Genomic DNA, 19,498 nt, shown 5'->3' on the forward strand with positions numbered 1-19,498 from the left:
ACTGTGGATGTTTTCAATGAACAGGGCGCCAGCTGCTACAATTGGATCCCGTGCCATGGCGTGATGCCTGCAAGGCGCGGAGGTCATGTGCATCCGGCGTCGTCGATTGCGCTGAAGAGTTTGTGTGAGCTTGACGATTTCGCTCATCCACGCGATTTTGTGCCGCGCGCAGTCGGGGAGGCATAGGTGGTGGTGGACCCGGCGGCGGACCAGGTGGTGGTGCGTGGGTCTGTAATGAGGAAATCAGCGGAGCAGATGCATGGAGACGCGCTGAAGGCGATTCAACCGGTAGCGACCGGGGCAACGATGATTGCACGAGTGAAGATCCCCCCTTAGTAGGCACCGAATCCTTCTCAAGATTGGACAGCAAAGACGATGACGATGCAACAGGCAATGTTGGTGCCCGTGACATTGTACCAGAATTGAGCTCAGAGGACTTCGATAATGGATCGAGCACCGCCCCAGAGGAGACTTCATTCAAATTTGTAGTTGAAGGAAGGTATGCTGTTCCCTGAGGTGGCGACCGAGGTATAATCACGGAGCGAATACCCGAGCGTTCCATGGACGGTAATGATGACGATACTGGCGAGCTTGGTGCTGCTTGCAAAGAAATTGGGTCATGGATTGGTAAATCCAAAGCCCCGTCGTTTCGCACGGGTTTCTCTCTCTGGGAATCGAATGAGACGATTTTTGATGGAGCAGTGGGTGTGTCGGCTGCTTCAGACTGGACCTGATTCTCCGGTCTACGTCGCGAAGACAAGCGCTTTTTATATTCTGCCAATGAGAGGCGTTTGGGTGGGGCTGGTGGTAATGAACTATTACCACTCATGACCGATGATTCCCGTCGCTGTATAGAAGTGTTGGTTTCGAGTGGGGATGAAGCAGCGACTGAAACTGCTGGGGTCGCAGCCGTTTGAGAGTCGACTGAAGGCCGTTTTGAAGCGCTCGAGGACAGAAGGGGGGGTGTGACGGAGCCTGAACGCGACTGAGTGGGCGACATCGGACGCACAGGGCCTAATTGAGGACTTGGACTTGCAACGGGGCGGACCTGGGGCGAACCAGTTAAGTCGGAATGCTCACGTTTGAGCGTATGCTTACCGGCAAGCGACTGCATCGATTTTTTCCTAATATGGCGAGACGGTGAAACAGGTGCACCTTCTTCATCAGACGAGGAAAAATCGACTTTATCCAAATGGCGCTTTTGTCGCTTGAGTCCTGACTGAGAAGCTGGGGTCACTTTGGAGAGACTCCTATTTTTTTGCTCATTAGGAGGACTAATTGTATCCGACCTTGAAGCCAAATTCGATATGCGGCGGGAGTCATTCCCAGACATTTTGTCTTTCGTTCGTATACGATCAGCCCTCTTCTTGAGAGGAAGAATCGACCGACTCTGTTGTTCCAAATGTCGCAAGGCCTCTTTCACCAATGCATCCTCATTTTCGCTTGCATAAGGATAGTCTTCTGATACAATCTCTGTTGCTGTTGAAGCACCACTTTCACTTTCAGTATCACTTTCGTGCTCCGACTCGGGCTTGTTATGTAGCGAATCCCAAGCGTTTGGTGGTTCGTCCGAGTATGGAACACGCTGGACGAAGCATTCGTTTTGAGAAATTTTAGCACACAAATGCGTAGTCGGATCCATGTTCAAGTCTGGCACCCAATGGCGGAATACGCCAACCAAAGGCTCAAAAGCAATAGGTTTCATCCTTGGATTTCTGGGCGAAGGCGATGTATATAATAAAGGCATCCCTTGACTTGCACGCAGCATTTGCGTTACAGCACAATTTTGACGTCTAGTGTGCAGAGAATTTGTACTGGAGCCACCTAATGATGGGCCAACACAACCACATGTGGTATAACTCAATATAATGGACAGGATGGCATTAAACTTGCGAGCAAGAATCGTGGATCCATAGGGAAAGTCACCACGCGCTGAAAATTCTTCTGCAGCTAACATCATTTCTTCCTTTGGTGACAGTGATTTGCGCAAACGTGTCGCATCATCCATAGCCCATGGACGACGAGCCAAAGAAGGGAGTATGTGTACGATATGATGATCATCCCATTCCCATCCAAGAGTGATTTCTTGAGATTTGGGGATTGCCGAGATAGCAAATATACCGAACGACAACCTTGGAATATCACTGGAACCATCGTAGTGAAAAATAGAGCGGAGAACAGCATTGGGATGACAACTTGAACGCGCGAACCGTGCTGAATTGCCATACATACGTGCATCTACAACCATGTTCAATGGTTGAGGAAACAAGTGAACATGCGGCTTCGTGGTACCCATTTGAGCATATTGGTTGATGGGATTTGAACGGTACGTATCAGCACTGTACAGCTCGCCAAGATACTCCATGATAAATGCACCAGCAGGAATATAGGTGTCAGAAAACAGTCCATGCATGGAAGGTCGACAAAACGCTTTGGATGCTGACCATACGTTCTGCGGCTCAGATGGCAACGGTTGCAAATGGGAGATATTGTTGAAAAAGCTGCCCGTTACTTGGTCAGAAATCGTACGAACGAGAGGATGAGTGGACAATTCAGTCAGTGATTTGCAATGAATTTCCACAGGAATGGTCTCAAAGCCCACAGCAGCAAGGCCACTTGGTAAAAGTTTGCGCTGCTGCTCGTGGGGCGGAAGCACTGTGCTACAGCGGAGAGGAGCAACAAAGAATCCACTTTCATCCGGTGTAGCCTTTAGTGGACTGCGACCAGTCCAGTGAAACAGATGAGTCGCAATTACTTGTAATATGTTTGGTTCACGAATGTGGTTCGAATCGATATTTGTGAACTCAATTTGCCAAGATTCAAACTTCATAGGTATTTCTTCATCATCGCTGCCCTTTGACGGAGATGGACCAGCCACTGACTTTCGCGTGTGGCTTCGTGAACGCTTATTTCGAGGCTTGGAACGAGAGGAACTCGTCGCATTCAAGTCCAAATCGTCAACAGTTTCGTGGTCGGGAACAGGGCGGGTTTGAGGTGAGCGACTAGACTGTCTTTTTTTTCGTGGCACAGGCACCTTGGTGCCATGTACGGCGGACTCCCAGGCCGCATTCGCAGCTGATTCGAACAAGGTAGACGCAGCTGAAGATGTTGTGTGCTTAGCTCGATGCGATTTACGAGCTTCTTCTTGGAGGCGGCGTCTTTGAACTGCTCGTGCATAATTAGAATCAACAGGGCGCGGATCGCATTGTTCACACAGATACTCGTCAGGCACGCTGGAGTGTGACATGCCGAAACAGGCGCAATGTTGCCATACGAGACAACGATCACATTGAATGGTGAACCCGTCATCATCATCACAGAGGCAAATGCACCTGATCACTCCTGTTTCTTCGTCAGTTCCTTGGTCATTAGTATCAGCTTCCTGCTTGGGAGGACTGGGCATATCTTGGTGACTAGGTATAGACGTCGTGCCATTCTCTGAATGCATAAATGAGCCCATCATGGGAGCAAGAGGTATAGGTTTGGATATTGCTTCTTCCGCATGTTGCCGTTGTTTAATTACACTTTGCGCATCAGGAAGAGGCCTAATGTTCTCCGCTGACTCTGACGCGGTAATCATCAAGGGCACTTATCGAGAGGGGCTAGTAGGGGCCGTCTCAGTGTACTTGTCAAGTAGAAGCGTTTGTTGGGGCCTGCAAGTACTTTGAATTATATATACTTATTCAAATACACCCACAACCTTGTAAAGCATCGCGGACGAGGACCGCGGAGTCAATGGAGGAAAGGCGACCAAGACAGACCGAAACGAGATGTTCTACCTTAGAATCGCAGTCGCCCGCCACTTTCATCTCAAACCGGACTGCTTGGCTCGTTTTCGCGTCCGCCAGCAGAAAGTTCCCTCTTTTTATATCACGTGATTTGACAAAAATGCGCGGAGCGATCGCATGGACGCTTTAGAACGTCGACGCCATGGCGCCCAAGAACCAGCGAGACCTGTCTGGGTACCGCTACTCGGCGTTGTCCTCGCTGGTGCTTAGTGCTGGTCATAGACAGGATCAGAATGAGCCTACGGGTGAAGCAGAATCGCTTGTCGGCCGTATCGACCCGAAGTCGATGGGCTCTCGTGTCGTCAAATCACAAGTACAAGATGTCGAGAGGAAGCGTAAAGTCGCTGAAAGTGATGACTACGGCATGGTTAAAAAACGCAACTGGAATCCTGGAACTGCCCAATATGCCAATGTGCTGCAGGCAAGCGCAGAGCTTGATGGGCTTCGATATATACCGCGCACGGACGAGACGCGTTCTGTATACGAGCTTGTTCTCACAATGATCCAAAGCGCGCTGGGTGACCAAACTACAGAGGTTGTGCGATCAGCGGCTGATACCGCTATCGAGATCCTCAAAGATGATAGTGTGCGCGATTTGGACAAAAAGCGAGAAATGGAGACCTTTTTGGGACCCCTACCTGAAGAAAAGTTTAGCCAATACGTGAACCTAAGCAAGCAACTCACAGATTACGAGGAAGATACAAGTGCCCATGCTGAGACATCTACTGGTGTGGATGACGAAGCTGGTGTGGCCGTTCTCTTCGACAACGAGGAAGAAGAGAGTAATCCGGACGAAGAGACTTACGTGGTGCGTGAAGCGTCCGATGACGAGGATGATCAAAATAGCGAACGGAATGAAGCTGCCGAAGAAAGAGAAATTCATGATACCTCTGATCTTGCCACGAATGAAGAGGACCTCGTCCTCGGTGGCACAGCAGAGACCACCTCTTCCGACTTGGACGTCCACGATATCGATGCGTATTGGCTCCAGCGTATCTTGAATGATTGCTACTCGGATCCCGTTGAATCAGGCGAAAAGACTGACGCTGCTTTAGAAATTCTTGGAGCAGAGACTGATATACGTGAATGTGAAAACAGCCTCATGGCGCTTTTTGATTATGACCACTTTGATGTGGTACAGACGCTGACAAAAAATCGCGATATTGTGTATTGGTGTACACGTTTATCGCGATCGAATGAGGATGAGCGCATGGATGTCGAAGTTGCTATGCGAGAGAGGAATGCAGGCTGGATCTTGAAGCGCCTTGCTGGTGACGCAGCCAAGCCCGCGCTGGCCGCGGACGAACTTGAAGAGGCTAAACGTCAGGCGCACCGTCTTACATCGCGAGCCACCCTTGCTCCTGGATCGACGGCAGCGCCACGCCTGACGCTGGATCTAGAATCGATGGCATTCAGTGAAGGTGGGCATTTGAACTCCAATCCCAAAGTCCGTCTTCCCGCTGGTAGTTTCAAGCGAAGTAAGAAAGGCTACGAAGAAATACACGTTCCCCCACCAGAGAAACGCTCAGTGTTGCCAGAAGAGCTTGTATCGGTCAGACAGTTGCCCAGCTGGGCACATGCTGCCTTTCCTAATACAACAACGCTGAACCCTGTACAGTCTAAATGCTACCCTGTTGCATTCGGCAGTGATGAGCCCATGTTATTGTGTGCACCTACTGGTGCCGGAAAAACAAATGTGGCGATGTTGACAATCCTTCGTGAGCTCGGCAAGTGGCGTAATGAAGACACAGGTGCGATGGATTTGACAGAGTGCAAGATTGTGTATGTTGCCCCTATGAAAGCACTTGTCGCTGAACAAGCAAACCATTTCCGCTCACGACTGGAACCTTTCGGAGTGGTGGTCAATGAGCTCACCGGTGATAGTCAACTTACAAAGGCACAGATTGCAGAGACGCATGTCATTGTGACCACACCGGAAAAATGGGACGTCATAAGTCGAAAGAGCTCGGATACATCATATACAAATCTTGTGCGACTTCTGATTATTGATGAAGTGCACTTGCTTCACGATGATCGCGGACCGGTACTCGAAGCTATTGTCGCACGCACAATCCGCCGTATGGAGCAGCTGAACGACCCTGTGCGGATTGTCGGTCTCAGCGCTACGTTGCCGAATTACCAGGATGTCGCAGCCTTTTTGCGTGTGAATACAGCAAGTGGCTTGTTGTACTTTGAATCAAATTATCGACCCTGTCCCTTACGCCAGGAGTTTATCGGACTGACAGAGACAAAGGCCATCAAAAGGCTGCAACTCATGAATGAGGTGACGTACGACAAAGTCATGGAGCATGCGGGTAAGAACCAGATCCTCATATTCACGCATTCGCGGAAGGAGACAGCCAAGACAGCCAAGTTCTTACGCGACTCAGCTGAGGCTCGTGAGGCGCTTGATGTATTCTTACCTCAAACAGGAACCAGCCGTGATGTCCTTCGTGAAGCTGCAGAAGACGCCCAAGACGCGAACTTGCGTGATTTATTGCAATATGGATTCGGTATCCACCATGCGGGAATGACACGCGCTGACCGAGAGCTGGTCGAAGATCTATTTGCTGGACGGCATATTCAGGTTCTTGTCAGTACTGCTACCCTTGCATGGGGTGTGAACTTGCCTGCGCATACGGTGATCATCAAAGGTACGCAGATATACAACCCCGAGAAGAGTCGCTGGTGTGAGCTTTCACCTCAAGATATGCTTCAAATGCTGGGTCGTGCCGGTCGGCCCCAATTTGATACGGTGGGCGAAGGCATTATTATCACGCAGTACTCAGAATTGCAGTATTACCTCTCGCTTCTGAATCAACAGCTGCCGATTGAAAGCCAATTTGTCTCACGCTTGGCCGATAATCTCAACGCCGAAATTGTTCTGGGTACGATCCGGAACCGCGACGAGGCCGTGACTTGGCTCGGGTACACGTATTTGTACGTTCGGATGCTTCGTTCGCCTGCATTGTACAGTGTGTCACCGGATTATACGGTGGATGACCCGTTTCTTGAGCAAAAGCGGGCGGACATCGCACACAGTGCTGCTGTTCTCTTAGAGAAAGCAGGATTGTTGCGCTACGACCGCAGAACGGGCTTGTTTACAACGAATGAGCTTGCGCGAATTGCGGCGCACTATTATCTCACGCATACATCCATGGGCACATATCATAAACACTTGAAGTCTACGTCTAGTGCCATCGAACTGCTGCGAATCTTCAGCTACAGCGATGAATTCAAGCACCAGATTGTGCGACAAGACGAAAAGTTGGAAATTGGAAAACTGCGCGAACGTGTCCCGATTCCGATCAAAGAAGGGATTGATGAGCCCAGTGCCAAAATCAATGCTCTCCTCCAGACATGGATTTCTCAACTCTCTTTGGAGGGCTATGCTCTCTCAGCGGATATGGTTTATGTGACTCAATCCGCCTCACGTATTTTACGTGCGTTGGTCGAAATTTGTGTGGTCCGTGGATATGCACGCACGATGCGGTATGCTCTGGACCTGGCCAAAATGACGGAGCGTCGGCAATGGGGCTCCATGACTCCGTTGCGCCAATTTCCCGGTGTTGCGCCGGACCTTATTCGTCGTCTGGAACGCAAAGAATTTCCTTGGGCCCGTTTGCGTGACCTTGAGCCAAATGAAATGGGTGAATTGATTGGCATACCTCGTGCAGGTCGTCTTTTGCATCGTCTCGTGTTCCAGTTCCCTCACCTGGATCTACAGGCATACTTCCAACCACTCACGCGTTCCTTACTGCAGGTGCACTTGACTATCACGCCTGATTTCGAATGGGACGATCGTATTCATGGCGGTGCGCAGAGTTTCTGGCTACTGGTGGAAGACGTGGATGGCGAAGTGATTTTATTCTACGATCAGTTTGTCCTGCTGCGACGCTACGCCACGGACGAACACACTGTGTCCTTCACCGTTGAGCTAACAGATCCGCTTCCACCGAACTACTACATTTCGTTGCTGAGTGACCGTTGGTTGCACAGTGAGGTTCGCCTTCCGATTTCCTTCAAGCATCTTATATTGCCGGACAAGTTCGCCCCGCCAACACCACTGCTAGACTTGCAGCCGCAGCCCTTGTCAGTGCTAGGCGCTGAAGCAGCTTCGCTGTATGCATTTGATCACATGAACAAGATCCAGACGCAGGCATTTCATGCATTGTATGAAACAGACGAGAGTGTGCTTCTTGGTGCGCCTGTAGGAGCTGGCAAGACGTTTTGTGCCGAGCTCGCGCTATGGCGCTTGTGGAACACTGGTGGCGGACGAGCTGTATGCATATTGCCGTACGCTAGCATGGTCCAACCACGTGTGCTGGCATGGAAGGCACGGTTTCCAACAAAAGAGACAGTTGCGCTTGCCAGTGAGACGAGTACTAACCTGCGTCTACTCGAACAGGCCGATGTTGTCGTTGCGACGCCCGAGCAATGGGATGTTTTGTCACGCCGCTGGCGCCAGCGCCGGAATGTACAAAGTGTTGCGCTCTACATATTTGACGACTTGCACCTGCTGAGTGATGCGTACGTTGGTCCGACGTATGAAGTCGTAGGGTCACGAGCTCGTTTTGTGGCTGCTCAAACGGAGCGCCCAACTCGGTATATCGGTCTCACGGCTCCTCTGGCTAATGCAACCGATGTGGCTGGCTGGCTGGGTGCCACGCAGACGCTGTCATTTGCACCCAGCGCACGACCTGTACCCATGGAAGTGCACATTCAACCATTCAATGTGCCACACTTCCCATCATTAATGATCGCGATGGCAAAGCCTGCGTACCTTGCGATCATGGAGTATGCGCCCTCACAGCCAGTGCTTTTGTTTGTACCAACGCGCAAGCAGACCAAGCTGACTGTCAATGATATTTTGGCGTACGCACTTGCGGACAGTGAATACGAGACGGGTGAATCTCCATTCCTGAATATGGAACGCGAAGATTTGAAGCCACATCTAGACCGTGTACAGGATGAGGAGCTTGCTGAAGTTCTCACCTACGGTATCGCATTCTATCACGAGGGCTTGAGTAAGGGCGATCGACGCGTTGTCGAACGCTTGTTCAATGCCGGAGCGATCCAAGTGATGGTAGCCAGTAAAGACACGGTATGGAGCTTGCCCGTGCAAGCGCATCTGGTACTCCTACTCTCTCTGCAAACGTATGAGGGACGTGAGCACCGTTATGTTGACTATGCACTGACAGACATGCTCGAAATGGTAGGCAAGTGTACTTTGCCGGATGAGATGGGTCGCAGTCGATGTATGCTTTTTTGTCAGGCGAATCGGAAGAATTACTTTAAGAAATTCTTGGCAGAAGGCATGCCTTTGGAAAGCCGACTCGGTACATATACCCAAGACTTTTTGAACGCCGAAATTGTGGCTCGAACGGTGCAAGACAAGCAAGGTGCAGTCGATATGCTAACATGGACGCTCATGTACCGTCGTCTGCCGAAAAATCCTCAAGCGTATGGATGCCAAGGTCGCGATATGGAGCACATTGGAGACTTTTTGTCAGAGCTCGTGGAAAACACACTGGTTGATCTTGAACAAAGCAAATGCGTTGCTGTGGAAAATGACATGGATTTGAGTCCCCTCAACCTTGGTATGATTGCCAGTTTCTACAATGTCAGCTATGCGACCATCGATGTGTTCCACCTGTCTCTCTCGGGCACTACTAAGCTCCGTGGCATGCTTGAGATCGTGTCCTCAGCATCGGAGTTTGAGACTGTGCCTATTCGTCGCCATGAAGATGTGCTCCTTCGCCGCATCTATGATCGAATGCCACTCAAGCTCGATAAGATCCAATTTGAAAATCCATTCCACAAGACATTTGTTCTCCTTCAAGCACACTTTTCGCGCTTGACCCTGCCTGCGGATTTGGCACAGGACCAGCGCGACATTTTAAATCGAGTCCTTACACTGCTTAATGCCTGTGTTGATGTCATGAGTTCAGGAGCTATGCTTAATGCCATCGTGGCTATGGAAATCAGTCACATGTGTGTGCAAGCCGTGTGGGACCGTGACTCACCGCTGCGCCAAGTGCCCCACTTCACGGCTGCGACAATTCAACGTTGCCAAGCCCGTGGTATTCATGACGTGTATGCTCTTGCGGATGTCCTACCAGATATGAGCCAGCATGAGCGTGATGAGCTTCTTCAGCTCAACAAACGGCAATTGGCTGATGTGGCAACCCTGACGAATGAGTTCCCATATGTCGACATTGAGTTTGACATTTTAGACAAAGAAAAGCTGGACAGTGCCTCAACGATTATCCTACAAGCCAAGCTCGAGCGTGATGTTGATGAAGAAGAGGAGGAACCATCTGATCCCACCGCGATTGCACCGTTCTACCCATCGCCCAAGATGACAGCATGGTGGCTGGTGATTGGTGATCCCGGTACAAACAGCTTGCTCAGCATCAAGCGTGTCACGATTGCAAAAACTCTTGATGTGCGCCTCGAATTCATGCTACCAGCAGGCATGCATGACAAGCTAAAACTATATCTCATGTGTGACAGCTACATTGGTGCGGATCGCGAGTTGGAGGTACCTGCTCTGCATGTCGCGCAAGGCGAAGAGGACGAGGAGCTCGATGACGAAGATAATATAGAGATGCCCGATGCTTAGCGAATTATATTTGCTCTCACACTAGCATCATTGGACCAGAAATTTCGTTTCGTTTTTCCAATCCGACAAGTTTCTCGACCAGTGTGAGCGCGAAAAGGAATGTGGTGCCAGGCCCACGACTCGTCACAAAATTGTCAGAAACGACAACCGGGGAGTCCTTGTATTCATACAAGGCATCGAGCTGGTCCTTTACTGATGGGTGGCTGGTAATAGGACCTTTCAGTCCAATTTGGGCTCCCAAAGCTGCTAAAGTGCCTGCGCAGATCATGCCAATAACTTTGCCACAGGCATGAGCGTGATGCAAAATCTTTAGTACATTTTCATCTTTAGATAGTGTATGAATAGCACCAGCGCCACCGGGAACAACATAAGCGTCATATTGATCTACGTTGTCATTTTGCAACAAAGCTTGGAGAGTCGTATCGGCGCCGAGCTTAACACCACGAGAGGCAACAACAAGACCGTTGATTGGAGCGGCTGGCTTTCCTGACTCTGGAACGAATACAGAAGTCACATTTACACCACCACGAACGAGCACATCGTACGTGATGGTGAATTCCATTTCCTCCGTGCCCTGCGTCAAGAATACGACAGCTTTCGACATGATGGCGCACGGACTAAACTCCAATCTTAGATATCGATATTTTATGAAATCATGTGACGCGACGTGTCACGGGAAGCCAAAATTTGTTGGGCGCGTAGGTGCCACGACAATAGGGGTGCACGTAAGCAGTTCGGGCATATTTGGAATGCAGGTTTTCCCAACCTTCAAGATCACAGGGCTCCCACCTAGATTCCTTCACTCCAACTGAAACGATGAGCAAGCAAGGTCACAAGGCTAGTGTGCAGGTTAGCCCTGGTGAGGGAGCATTTGGACCTATCTATCGCTCTTTCCTTTCGCCCGAGCAGTTGGTGGAACGTCCTCATGAGGGGATCCACACAATGTACGAACTGATGGAAGAAGCCCGCAAGCGCTTTGGTGACAAGAAAAATATTGCATGGCGTGACATTGTAGACGAACACCAAGAGCAAAAGGTGGTGACGAAAAAGATCGGTGATGAAGAAGTCAAAGAGACCAAGACTTGGACGTACTATGAGCTCAGTCCCTACAAGTATATCACGATCAACGAGTTTTTCAAGACTGTGGATGAATTCGCCAGTGGCATGCACCAGCTTGGTCTGAACCAAAAGACGGTGTTCAATATCTTTGCTTCCACTAATGTCAGTTGGCAAGTGGCTGCGCAGTCTTGTTTCCGTCAAGGTATTACATTTTGCACGTCATATGACACGCTTGGCCCCGAAGGTCTGCAAGTGTCGCTCGAGGAGCCCGAAGTGCAGGGCATTTTCACGAATGCGCAGCACCTTAAGGTACTTGAGAAGATTATCGACCAGACGCCTCTGCTCCGCGTTGTTATCTATGACGGGGAAGCCGATGAAAATATCCTTAACAGAATTCACTCGAAGATCTCTGGACGTCCTAACGCTGTTCTTATTCACTATGATGAAGTGATCAGGAACGGAAAGCAAAACATGGTAGGTCCTGCGCCTACGCAAGGTAAAGATGTGGCTTGCATCATGTATACTTCTGGCTCTACTGGTAAGCCAAAGGGTGTCATTTTAACAAACGATAACCTTATTGCCACAATCGCTTCCGTCACCATGCTGTTAAAGCCTTACCTGAACCAGTCTGACTCGTACCTTGCCTATCTACCACTTGCTCATATTCTTGAATTCGTCGTTGAATGCTACATGATGTACTACGGCATCGCTATCGGTTACGGACGCGTCAAAACGCTTACATCTAACAGTGTTCGTAAATGTGAAGGTGACTTGGTGGCCTTCCGTCCTACACTGCTAGTTGGAGTACCTGCCGTTTGGGAACTAATTCGGAAGGGTATTGTAAGCAAGGTCCAGGCTGCTAGTGCCACAAAGAAGAAACTGTTTGATATGAGCATGTGGGCCAAGTCTAACAATATTCCTTTGTTTAAGCAATTTGCCGAAAGCGTCGTGTTCAAGAGTGTTCGTGCACAGACGGGTGGCCGTATACGTTATGCCCTTTCCGGTGGTGCCCCAATTGCTAGGGAAACGCATCAATTCCTTAACACGGCTCTGACGACAATCATTCAAGGATACGGTATGACTGAGTCTTCAGCCATGTGCGCTTTGATGACTCCCGAGTTTTTCTGCTACGGTTCTGTGGGTTGCCCAATGCCATCCGTTGAAGTCAGGCTCGTGGACGTGCCTGAAGCAGGCTACTTTGCTAATAAGAATCCTGCTCAGGGTGAAGTATGGATCCGTGGTCCATCTGTCACACAGGGATACTTTAAACGTCCTGAAATTACAGAGGAGGCAATCACGAAGGATGGATGGCTTCGCACGGGTGATATTGGCCAATGGGATGAACAAGGAACGCTCTCGCTTATCGACCGTAAGAAAAACCTTGTTAAGTTGTCGGGTGGTGAATACATTGCTTTGGAACGTCTGGAAAGCACGTACAAGGCCTGCAACTTTGTCAGCAACCTTTGCCTGGTAGCCTCATCTGACGCTAAGCAGCCCATGGCTGTCGTATTCCCGCGTGAGGACAATTTGCGCGCAGCACTTGAAGACAATAACAAGAAGGATATTGCTCACCTCGAACTCTCGAACCTTTGCCACGACAAGGTGGTTCAAAACATGATGCTTAAGAAACTCAACGAAGTTGGCAAGGAAGCAGGATTTGCCAACATGGAGCTTCTTCAGTGTGTTGTGCTCATCCCAGAAGAACTTCCACTTACGGCTGCACAGAAAGTGCAGCGCAAAGAGGTTGAGAAGAAGTATGCTGACCTGATTAAGAAAGTCTACCCTTAGGTATATACATATATAAGTATAAATAGTCGGCTCGATGCTAATATTAAAATCTTTTATTGTAAGTATCGTAAACTGCATTTACTATGAGACTCAGTGCCTCCGAGAGGATCTTCCAGGCGTTCTAGGTGTTCCTGCGCTTCCATCACGAAGCCGTCGAGCCGATCGGGTCACCCGTTGAGGCGAAGATAGAGCAGCTGCTGATGCGCGTTCACTCCGCGTTCTACGTCGCGAAGGAGTAGATAGAACATTGCTTTCGGCCTCAGTATCTGATATAGCATCCGTGCTTGATTGAGACCCTTGTGATTCGAGTTCAGCAACCTGAGCTCGCGTCCGGCGGGCAATGGGCTGCACATCCGATAAGGCCTCTAGACGTGCCAGTGAGTTTTGTGGGTACATTGTTATATCTGCTGTAGTGGATGATCGAGGAATTCGGGAAGTTGTGCTGGGTGATTTGGATGGTGTATCAGGATGCATGGATAAAGACGTGCTCATTTCATTCACTGTCTTCGAAGCCACGTTCATTCGCGACCGACGTGTACTCCGACGAGGGGAGGGATTAACCGTTGCTTCTTCCTCCTCCATAGGAAATCCACCAGGGATCGTAGGCTCTGGTTTGACATCGCTTGGTTTCATGACTTTACGAATAGCTTTAGTGGCTTGCCGAGCTGAGCGACGCTGTCCAGTGCGGCGACGAACTGGAACTTCTCGTGGAGAATCGAGTACGGCATCATTCTCTTCGGTGGCGTTGCTCTCCAAAACAGGTGTATCCTTGAGTATATCGGTATCAGCATCATCTGACTTCGCATTGTCTTGCACGTTGGAATCGATGGTGCTGACCGGTATATCAACGTTCAAGTCATAAGATTTGGACGTCCGCATGATGCGAGGTACTGGAAGGCTCCATGCAGGTTTCGGAGACACATGCGTTTGACGTAGAACGCCTGGTTGTTTCCAACCTGAGAAAGGACTGCTACTGCGCAATTCCGCTGACTGATCGGTCAACTTTTGGGCCGGAGAGGCACTTCGTGTTTCAGAGCTAGAAGCCGTAGGTACACGGATCGAGGCACGTAACAGATTGACTTCTGGAGAGAACGGATGAGTGCGTTGCATATCTTTGGAATTAAGTGAAGCACTCATTGGTGTATGTGGTCGTAGTGGTGGCGAAGAAGCAATATCCATATTCACATCGTTTGTATGAGTGGCTTCACTTGAAATATCCTCCTTGACATCTTGTGCATGCAAAGCGTCACGTTGAATAACAGGAATCACGGCCCAAACACCATCCATAAATGCACTCCGACGCTGCTTTGCACGCAAGTAAAACTCATTCTCTTGGCCAGAAAGTGCTAGTGTGCGCTCATGACGAGATGCTCGATGATCCAAGTGGATGGCATCAATATACCTTCCTTGATTCACACATTTTATGAGCAACGTGTCCATGGCCAAAGCGCCATGTGACTGGTCCAGTGAATCAATAGCAAATGATTCGATGAAGGCTTCTTCATCAGTCTTCAGGGGTAAGTTTAACAAGTCGCGAATCAAAGTTGCATCTGGTGGTGAGAAGCACAAGCGGAGCAGTGTGCCGAACAGATGCAACCTTACCGAGGGAGCATAATCAGTAGGCTGCGCTGCCAAAATAGTTCGACACATCAGCCAAGCAGATACGAGTCCTTCTACACGTGCCAGTGCTGCCACAATCATAGATAGTTCATGAAAAGAGGCAGCATCATTCGAAGATTCGATAGAAGGTAAGGCGCCGCGTACTTCATAGAACTCTAGCAAGAGTGCTGGTGAGGAAGACAGGGATTCTGCCATGATGGATGAGAATTTGGACGTGCGTCCGCCGGCCACGGCTCGATCGAAAAAGCCATGATCAATAGCCCAATACGATTCCACTTCTGTGCAATTTGATGCAGGTAGGTGCAGGTATTCAGCCATAGCAGAAGCATGCTGTGTTGCCTGGATGTGATTGTGTTCCAGACCTAGATAATACATAAGCTCACTCTTCAAGAGATCCGGAGCTGCGGATGTAAAGACTTCCACCATAAGCACAAATGCGTCTGATGGTGATGAAGGAGGGAACAGAGAAGAAGATACGCCCGCTTCTTGAAGCAAGCGGTCCACAAGTAGTTGACCGCCAACAGCCAGGCCACGTCGCTCTTTTACGGCCTGAGATAACGCATCTGACCAAGAAGGTGTGTCGCTATCAGATAGAGGCGAAAGAAAATGTAGCAAGAGAGCATCAGCTTGCGCCTCGGGAGAAGGCCCCGACGCTTGCATGGCAAAGAAAATGATTTGAAACTTGGGTGTTGGTTGTGGGCCAACGCGGCGCTGCCCAAATAATGCTGACCAAGACCGTGGCGCAACGAGTAAAAAACCCGGAATCCACCTCCATTGGCAGCAGTACCTGGCCGAGCATGCTGCATCTATTGGGTAGGGAACCTTTGAAAGGCTAATCTAGCATATATGTTATGTATCATGGGCTTCTTTCTCTTGCGGTGTGTTTGAGACAGGAGACAATCCCTGTTGCTGGTATGTGCTTGGGATAGGAGTGGCGATAAGAGGCGTCATAGTAGGTTTATACTGCACATCTTTCGGCATGGGAGACATATGGCCAGGCGTGGGAGGGGCGCTGCGATTGTGCTGCATGTGCGCCTTGATAAGATGGCCAGCACAGAGTGCGCCCATAAGACTTAGTTCACCTGCCATGACGGCAGCAGCAATAATGCGAGCCAAACGCTGAGCATTCGCGCCTGGTGTATTCTTGTGAGGGCCTTGGATGCCCAGCAGCTCCAACATTGAACGCTGGGGAGGGAGTCCTGTGCCACCGCCCACAGTACCAACCTCCACGGATGGCATGCTTACCGAAACAAGCAGATCCTCGCCATGATTTACAGCTTCCATGAGTGTCATACAATTGCTGCTTTCCACGTTTTGGGCCGGGTCCTGACCCGTGGCAAGGTACATTGCCGTGAGAATGTTGGCTGCATGAGCGTTAAATCCGCCAATGGATCCCGCCATAGCGCTTCCAACCAGGTTCTTTTTTATGTTGAGATTCACCAGGTCCTCTACCGTGCATTTTAGGATCTTGCGCACACTGTCTCCACGAATCACCGCCTCAGCCACAACGCTTTTACCACGGCCCTCGATCCAATTGATGGCAGCTGGCTTTTTGTCGATACAGTAGTTTCCTGATAAAGACAGTAGTTCCATTTCTGGGAAATGCTTTTCTTTCATCATGCCCAGGGCAGCTTCCACACCTTTGGAAATCATATTCATTCCCATTGCGTCGCCTGTGGAGGTAGCAAAGCGTACAAAGAGCGTCCGACCCGCCAAAACAGTGTGCAGCGATGCTAGACGAGCAAAGCGGGATGTGCTGTCGAATGCAGACTTGATTGAGCTTGCGCCATGTGCAGAATCAATCCAGCGTTTAGCCCGTGCTGCACTTGTGAGGGACGGGAATTCGATCACAGGGCCGCGCGTCATGGCATCCTGGGTGAGTACAGTCGTCACACCGCCGTTTGCATTCAGAACCTTGCATCCACGACTAGTGGACGCAACAAGAGTACCTTCCGTGGTAGCCATGGGTATAGGCGTCATTAGACCATCGATAATAAGGGGACCAGCAATACCTAATGGGAGTGGCATGTAACCCACCACATTCTCACAGCATGCGCCAAATACAGAGGCATAGTCGAAGTCCTTATAAGGCAGGAGACTGTGTTCGAGTGTATGCATTTCAGATGCGCGAGATAAGACAGCACGGCGAATTACAACAGCACGTTCGAGATCTTGAAGCACTTTTTCAAGAGCGTAGGGTGCGATTACTCCCCTTTGAACCAGGAGTACTACTTCTTCATTATTCAACGCACCTGGTCCGTCACTCTTAAATACCTCATGCACCTGTTCAAATGGACGCGGTGGATCACTGGGGGGTGGCGGCGGCGCGCGCGACTCAGGTGGCCCAAAGCTGACGCGCGGAGTGGAAGATTTGTCCTCGTCTTTCGGCTTCTTTTTCCAGTCTTCAACAAAGTGTGCACCGATCAGTCGAGCAGCAGCCTGAGCTGTCACATACACAGCATTACCTTCGATCACAGCTGGGTTGCGCGTAGCAATACCTTTCAGCAGGAATGTATTCAAAAACAAACTGATGATCAATGCCACGGAGAGCAGCTTACCAATGACCGGGTCACTGGACACCGTCGTCCAAGTCGTCATAACGCTGTCAAGAGCTGAGTTTCGGGGCATTTTGTGTGTCATCATGGATGCCGTCATCGAATGCGGTGTTGCGAGGGCCTTATCCGCTAGCACGATAATGTTCGGAGGCATGAAAGCCACGGCATTCGTCTTTGGCGGAGTGTATGCATCAAAGAAAGCTGATACAGCAGGGTGAGATGATGTTGCATTAAACATATCAAAAGACGAGACGACGTCATCGTACAATGTCAATGGTCGCGTACTTTGATGTCGAGCGATCGTGGTAGGTAACGAGAGCGTTGAGAGTAGGTTGAGCGAGTGCAAAGCAACAAGTGTCAAGAGTAACAGGAGCTTTAGACGCGAAAGCGGGTGATCGAGCGAGCCAAAAACGCGCCGGAACAAGGACGTCGTAGCGCGTTTGCGCTTCGATGAGTCGAGATGCTGTGGCTCTGCAGGGGCTTCCGAGGGAGGTGTTTCTTTGTCATTTTCCGGCAAGAGACACTTGCGCGCTGAATTCGGTTCGCGGATCCGCTGGACTTCCAACGTTACGCACAAGACCGCTAAAAAGAATGTGAAAAGCAAGCATCCGTCGAAAAACAGGATGAGAATAGACAAACTGCAAAACTCTCGAAGACCATGCATACCGTTGAAAGCACCAAGCATCAAAATGCAAATTTCCACGGCATACGCACGCAAAATCCCCGGACCTGCCTGTGCAACAGCACGGATGGCTACATCATGCACTGGTGCGAATGGCGCAGTGAGAACGCCAAGTTCTTGCTCTTCATGTACGCGTTGAGTGAGTGCACGAACAAAATCGTCTTCAGGTGAGCCTTTTAAGGTCGATGTATCCTGATCAGGGCGCAATGTGGGCGTAGCATGCGCGAAAAATGCCTTGGTCAGTAAGTAAGGCTTCTCGAAGCCAATGGTGATGACCAGGAATGGCAGACCTTCTGACAAAACAATAGGGTTGATAGGTAGCTGAAGTGCATCGGCCGTCACAAGGGCAACTAGGCACGCAAAGCACGAAGACAATAGGATGCACGTGCCGAGCCAAAAGCGGCGGGGAAAGTGGCGCATAGACACGTATAGGTGCACAAGAGAGCCATGCATCATGATGTAGGCGGCAAGCAAAACGGTAAAGTCGATGGTATCAGACCTGTGGACTAAGGTCCAAGCTCGTCGAAGAGCGCTGATCACAAACGATGCAATCCATTGAAATGATATGCCCTCACCAGCAAGCGCCTTGGGCCCATGACTTGTGGGTGTGAGAGACTGCAACAAAATGTCACCACGCTTCCATCGTTCCACGAGATCCGAGTCGGTGTTGGCAGGAAGTGTCTGCATTGCGTGCGCCAGCACACGCTGCAATGTTTTAGGGCTGAGAATATGGCGAGTGTTGGATGCGTCGTATGATTTTGGCTCGAAGCACACGACTACATCGCCCACCGTGTCGTTCGCATCGGTAAAGCGAGTGACAGGCCACGCACATCGGCCGTGAGACTCGGCCTGCAGTGCCTTGGTGATGGCAGGGAGCAGAGATTCTCTGCGTTCTTGCTGCAGAGTCGCGGGGCCATTATGCTCGTCCACTACGATGAGCCAGTCAGCAAAGCCCATGTCGGGCACTTGATCCGGTGATTCGATCGAGTCTCGAAGCGAGCGCCATACGTGCTCAGGCGAGTACTCGAATATCGGCAGAGACGAGTGTCCTACGTGTGTAGAAATGACAGAGAGCGAGGCCACATCGCTCAGACTGGAGAACAGTGTTGAGTTCGCAATAGCACGCAAAAGCACAAAGTAGGCGAGGGTCACCAGCACAAAGACCGACACGATCACCTCAATGGGGTGCCGCGAGACCTTGGATACGAGGTATAGGAGTGCCTGTAGTGGCGACGTCGACAAGCGTCGGCTGGACCTGTCGAACTTGACCATGGGTGCCTGGTGCCCGGATTCCAACGTGGCCCTGACGGAAGTGGCCAGGCACGAAGACGAAGACCATGGCACATGTGCACGTGACGACTGCTTCGCTCGACGCCTACGG

The 19,498-nt window shown here is 50.3% G+C and overlaps 6 protein-coding genes across 6 annotated transcripts; 2 read left to right on the forward strand and 4 right to left on the reverse strand.

The window, feature by feature from the left end:
• Positions 1-13: 13 nt before the first annotated feature.
• Positions 14-3,580, reverse strand: MRET_0379 (PHD finger and SET domain protein; the record flags this gene model as incomplete). Its single annotated transcript, XM_027627006.1, has 1 exon — positions 14-3,580. The coding sequence occupies one exon, from the start codon at positions 3,578-3,580 to the stop codon at positions 14-16; it is 3,567 nt and encodes a 1,188-aa protein (XP_027482725.1).
• A 350-nt stretch (positions 3,581-3,930) lies between these two features.
• On the forward strand, positions 3,931-10,413 carry MRET_0380 (pre-mRNA-splicing helicase BRR2; the record flags this gene model as incomplete). The annotated part of the gene is made up of 1 exon (XM_027627007.1): positions 3,931-10,413. One exon carries the CDS (start codon positions 3,931-3,933, stop codon positions 10,411-10,413), a length of 6,483 nt encoding a protein of 2,160 aa, XP_027482947.1.
• Positions 10,414-10,429: 16 nt separating this feature from the next.
• On the reverse strand, positions 10,430-11,017 carry MRET_0381 (protein DJ-1; the record flags this gene model as incomplete). Its single annotated transcript, XM_027627008.1, has 1 exon — positions 10,430-11,017. One exon carries the CDS (start codon positions 11,015-11,017, stop codon positions 10,430-10,432), a length of 588 nt encoding a protein of 195 aa, XP_027482948.1.
• A 212-nt stretch (positions 11,018-11,229) lies between these two features.
• MRET_0382 (long-chain acyl-CoA synthetase) lies at positions 11,230-13,260 on the forward strand (the record flags this gene model as incomplete). Its single annotated transcript, XM_027627009.1, has 1 exon — positions 11,230-13,260. The coding sequence occupies one exon, from the start codon at positions 11,230-11,232 to the stop codon at positions 13,258-13,260; it is 2,031 nt and encodes a 676-aa protein (XP_027482945.1).
• Positions 13,261-13,350: 90 nt separating this feature from the next.
• Positions 13,351-15,540, reverse strand: MRET_0383 (serine arginine repetitive matrix 2; the record flags this gene model as incomplete). Its single annotated transcript, XM_027627010.1, has 1 exon — positions 13,351-15,540. The coding sequence occupies one exon, from the start codon at positions 15,538-15,540 to the stop codon at positions 13,351-13,353; it is 2,190 nt and encodes a 729-aa protein (XP_027483004.1).
• Positions 15,541-15,729: 189 nt separating this feature from the next.
• MRET_0384 (hydroxymethylglutaryl-CoA reductase (NADPH)) lies at positions 15,730-19,389 on the reverse strand (the record flags this gene model as incomplete). Its single annotated transcript, XM_027627011.1, has 1 exon — positions 15,730-19,389. One exon carries the CDS (start codon positions 19,387-19,389, stop codon positions 15,730-15,732), a length of 3,660 nt encoding a protein of 1,219 aa, XP_027482951.1.
• Between the last annotated feature and the right edge of the window lie 109 nt (positions 19,390-19,498).

This window comes from Malassezia restricta, chromosome I, assembly GCF_003290485.1.
Source record: "Malassezia restricta chromosome I, complete sequence".
Lineage (NCBI taxonomy): Eukaryota > Fungi > Basidiomycota > Malasseziomycetes > Malasseziales > Malasseziaceae > Malassezia > Malassezia restricta.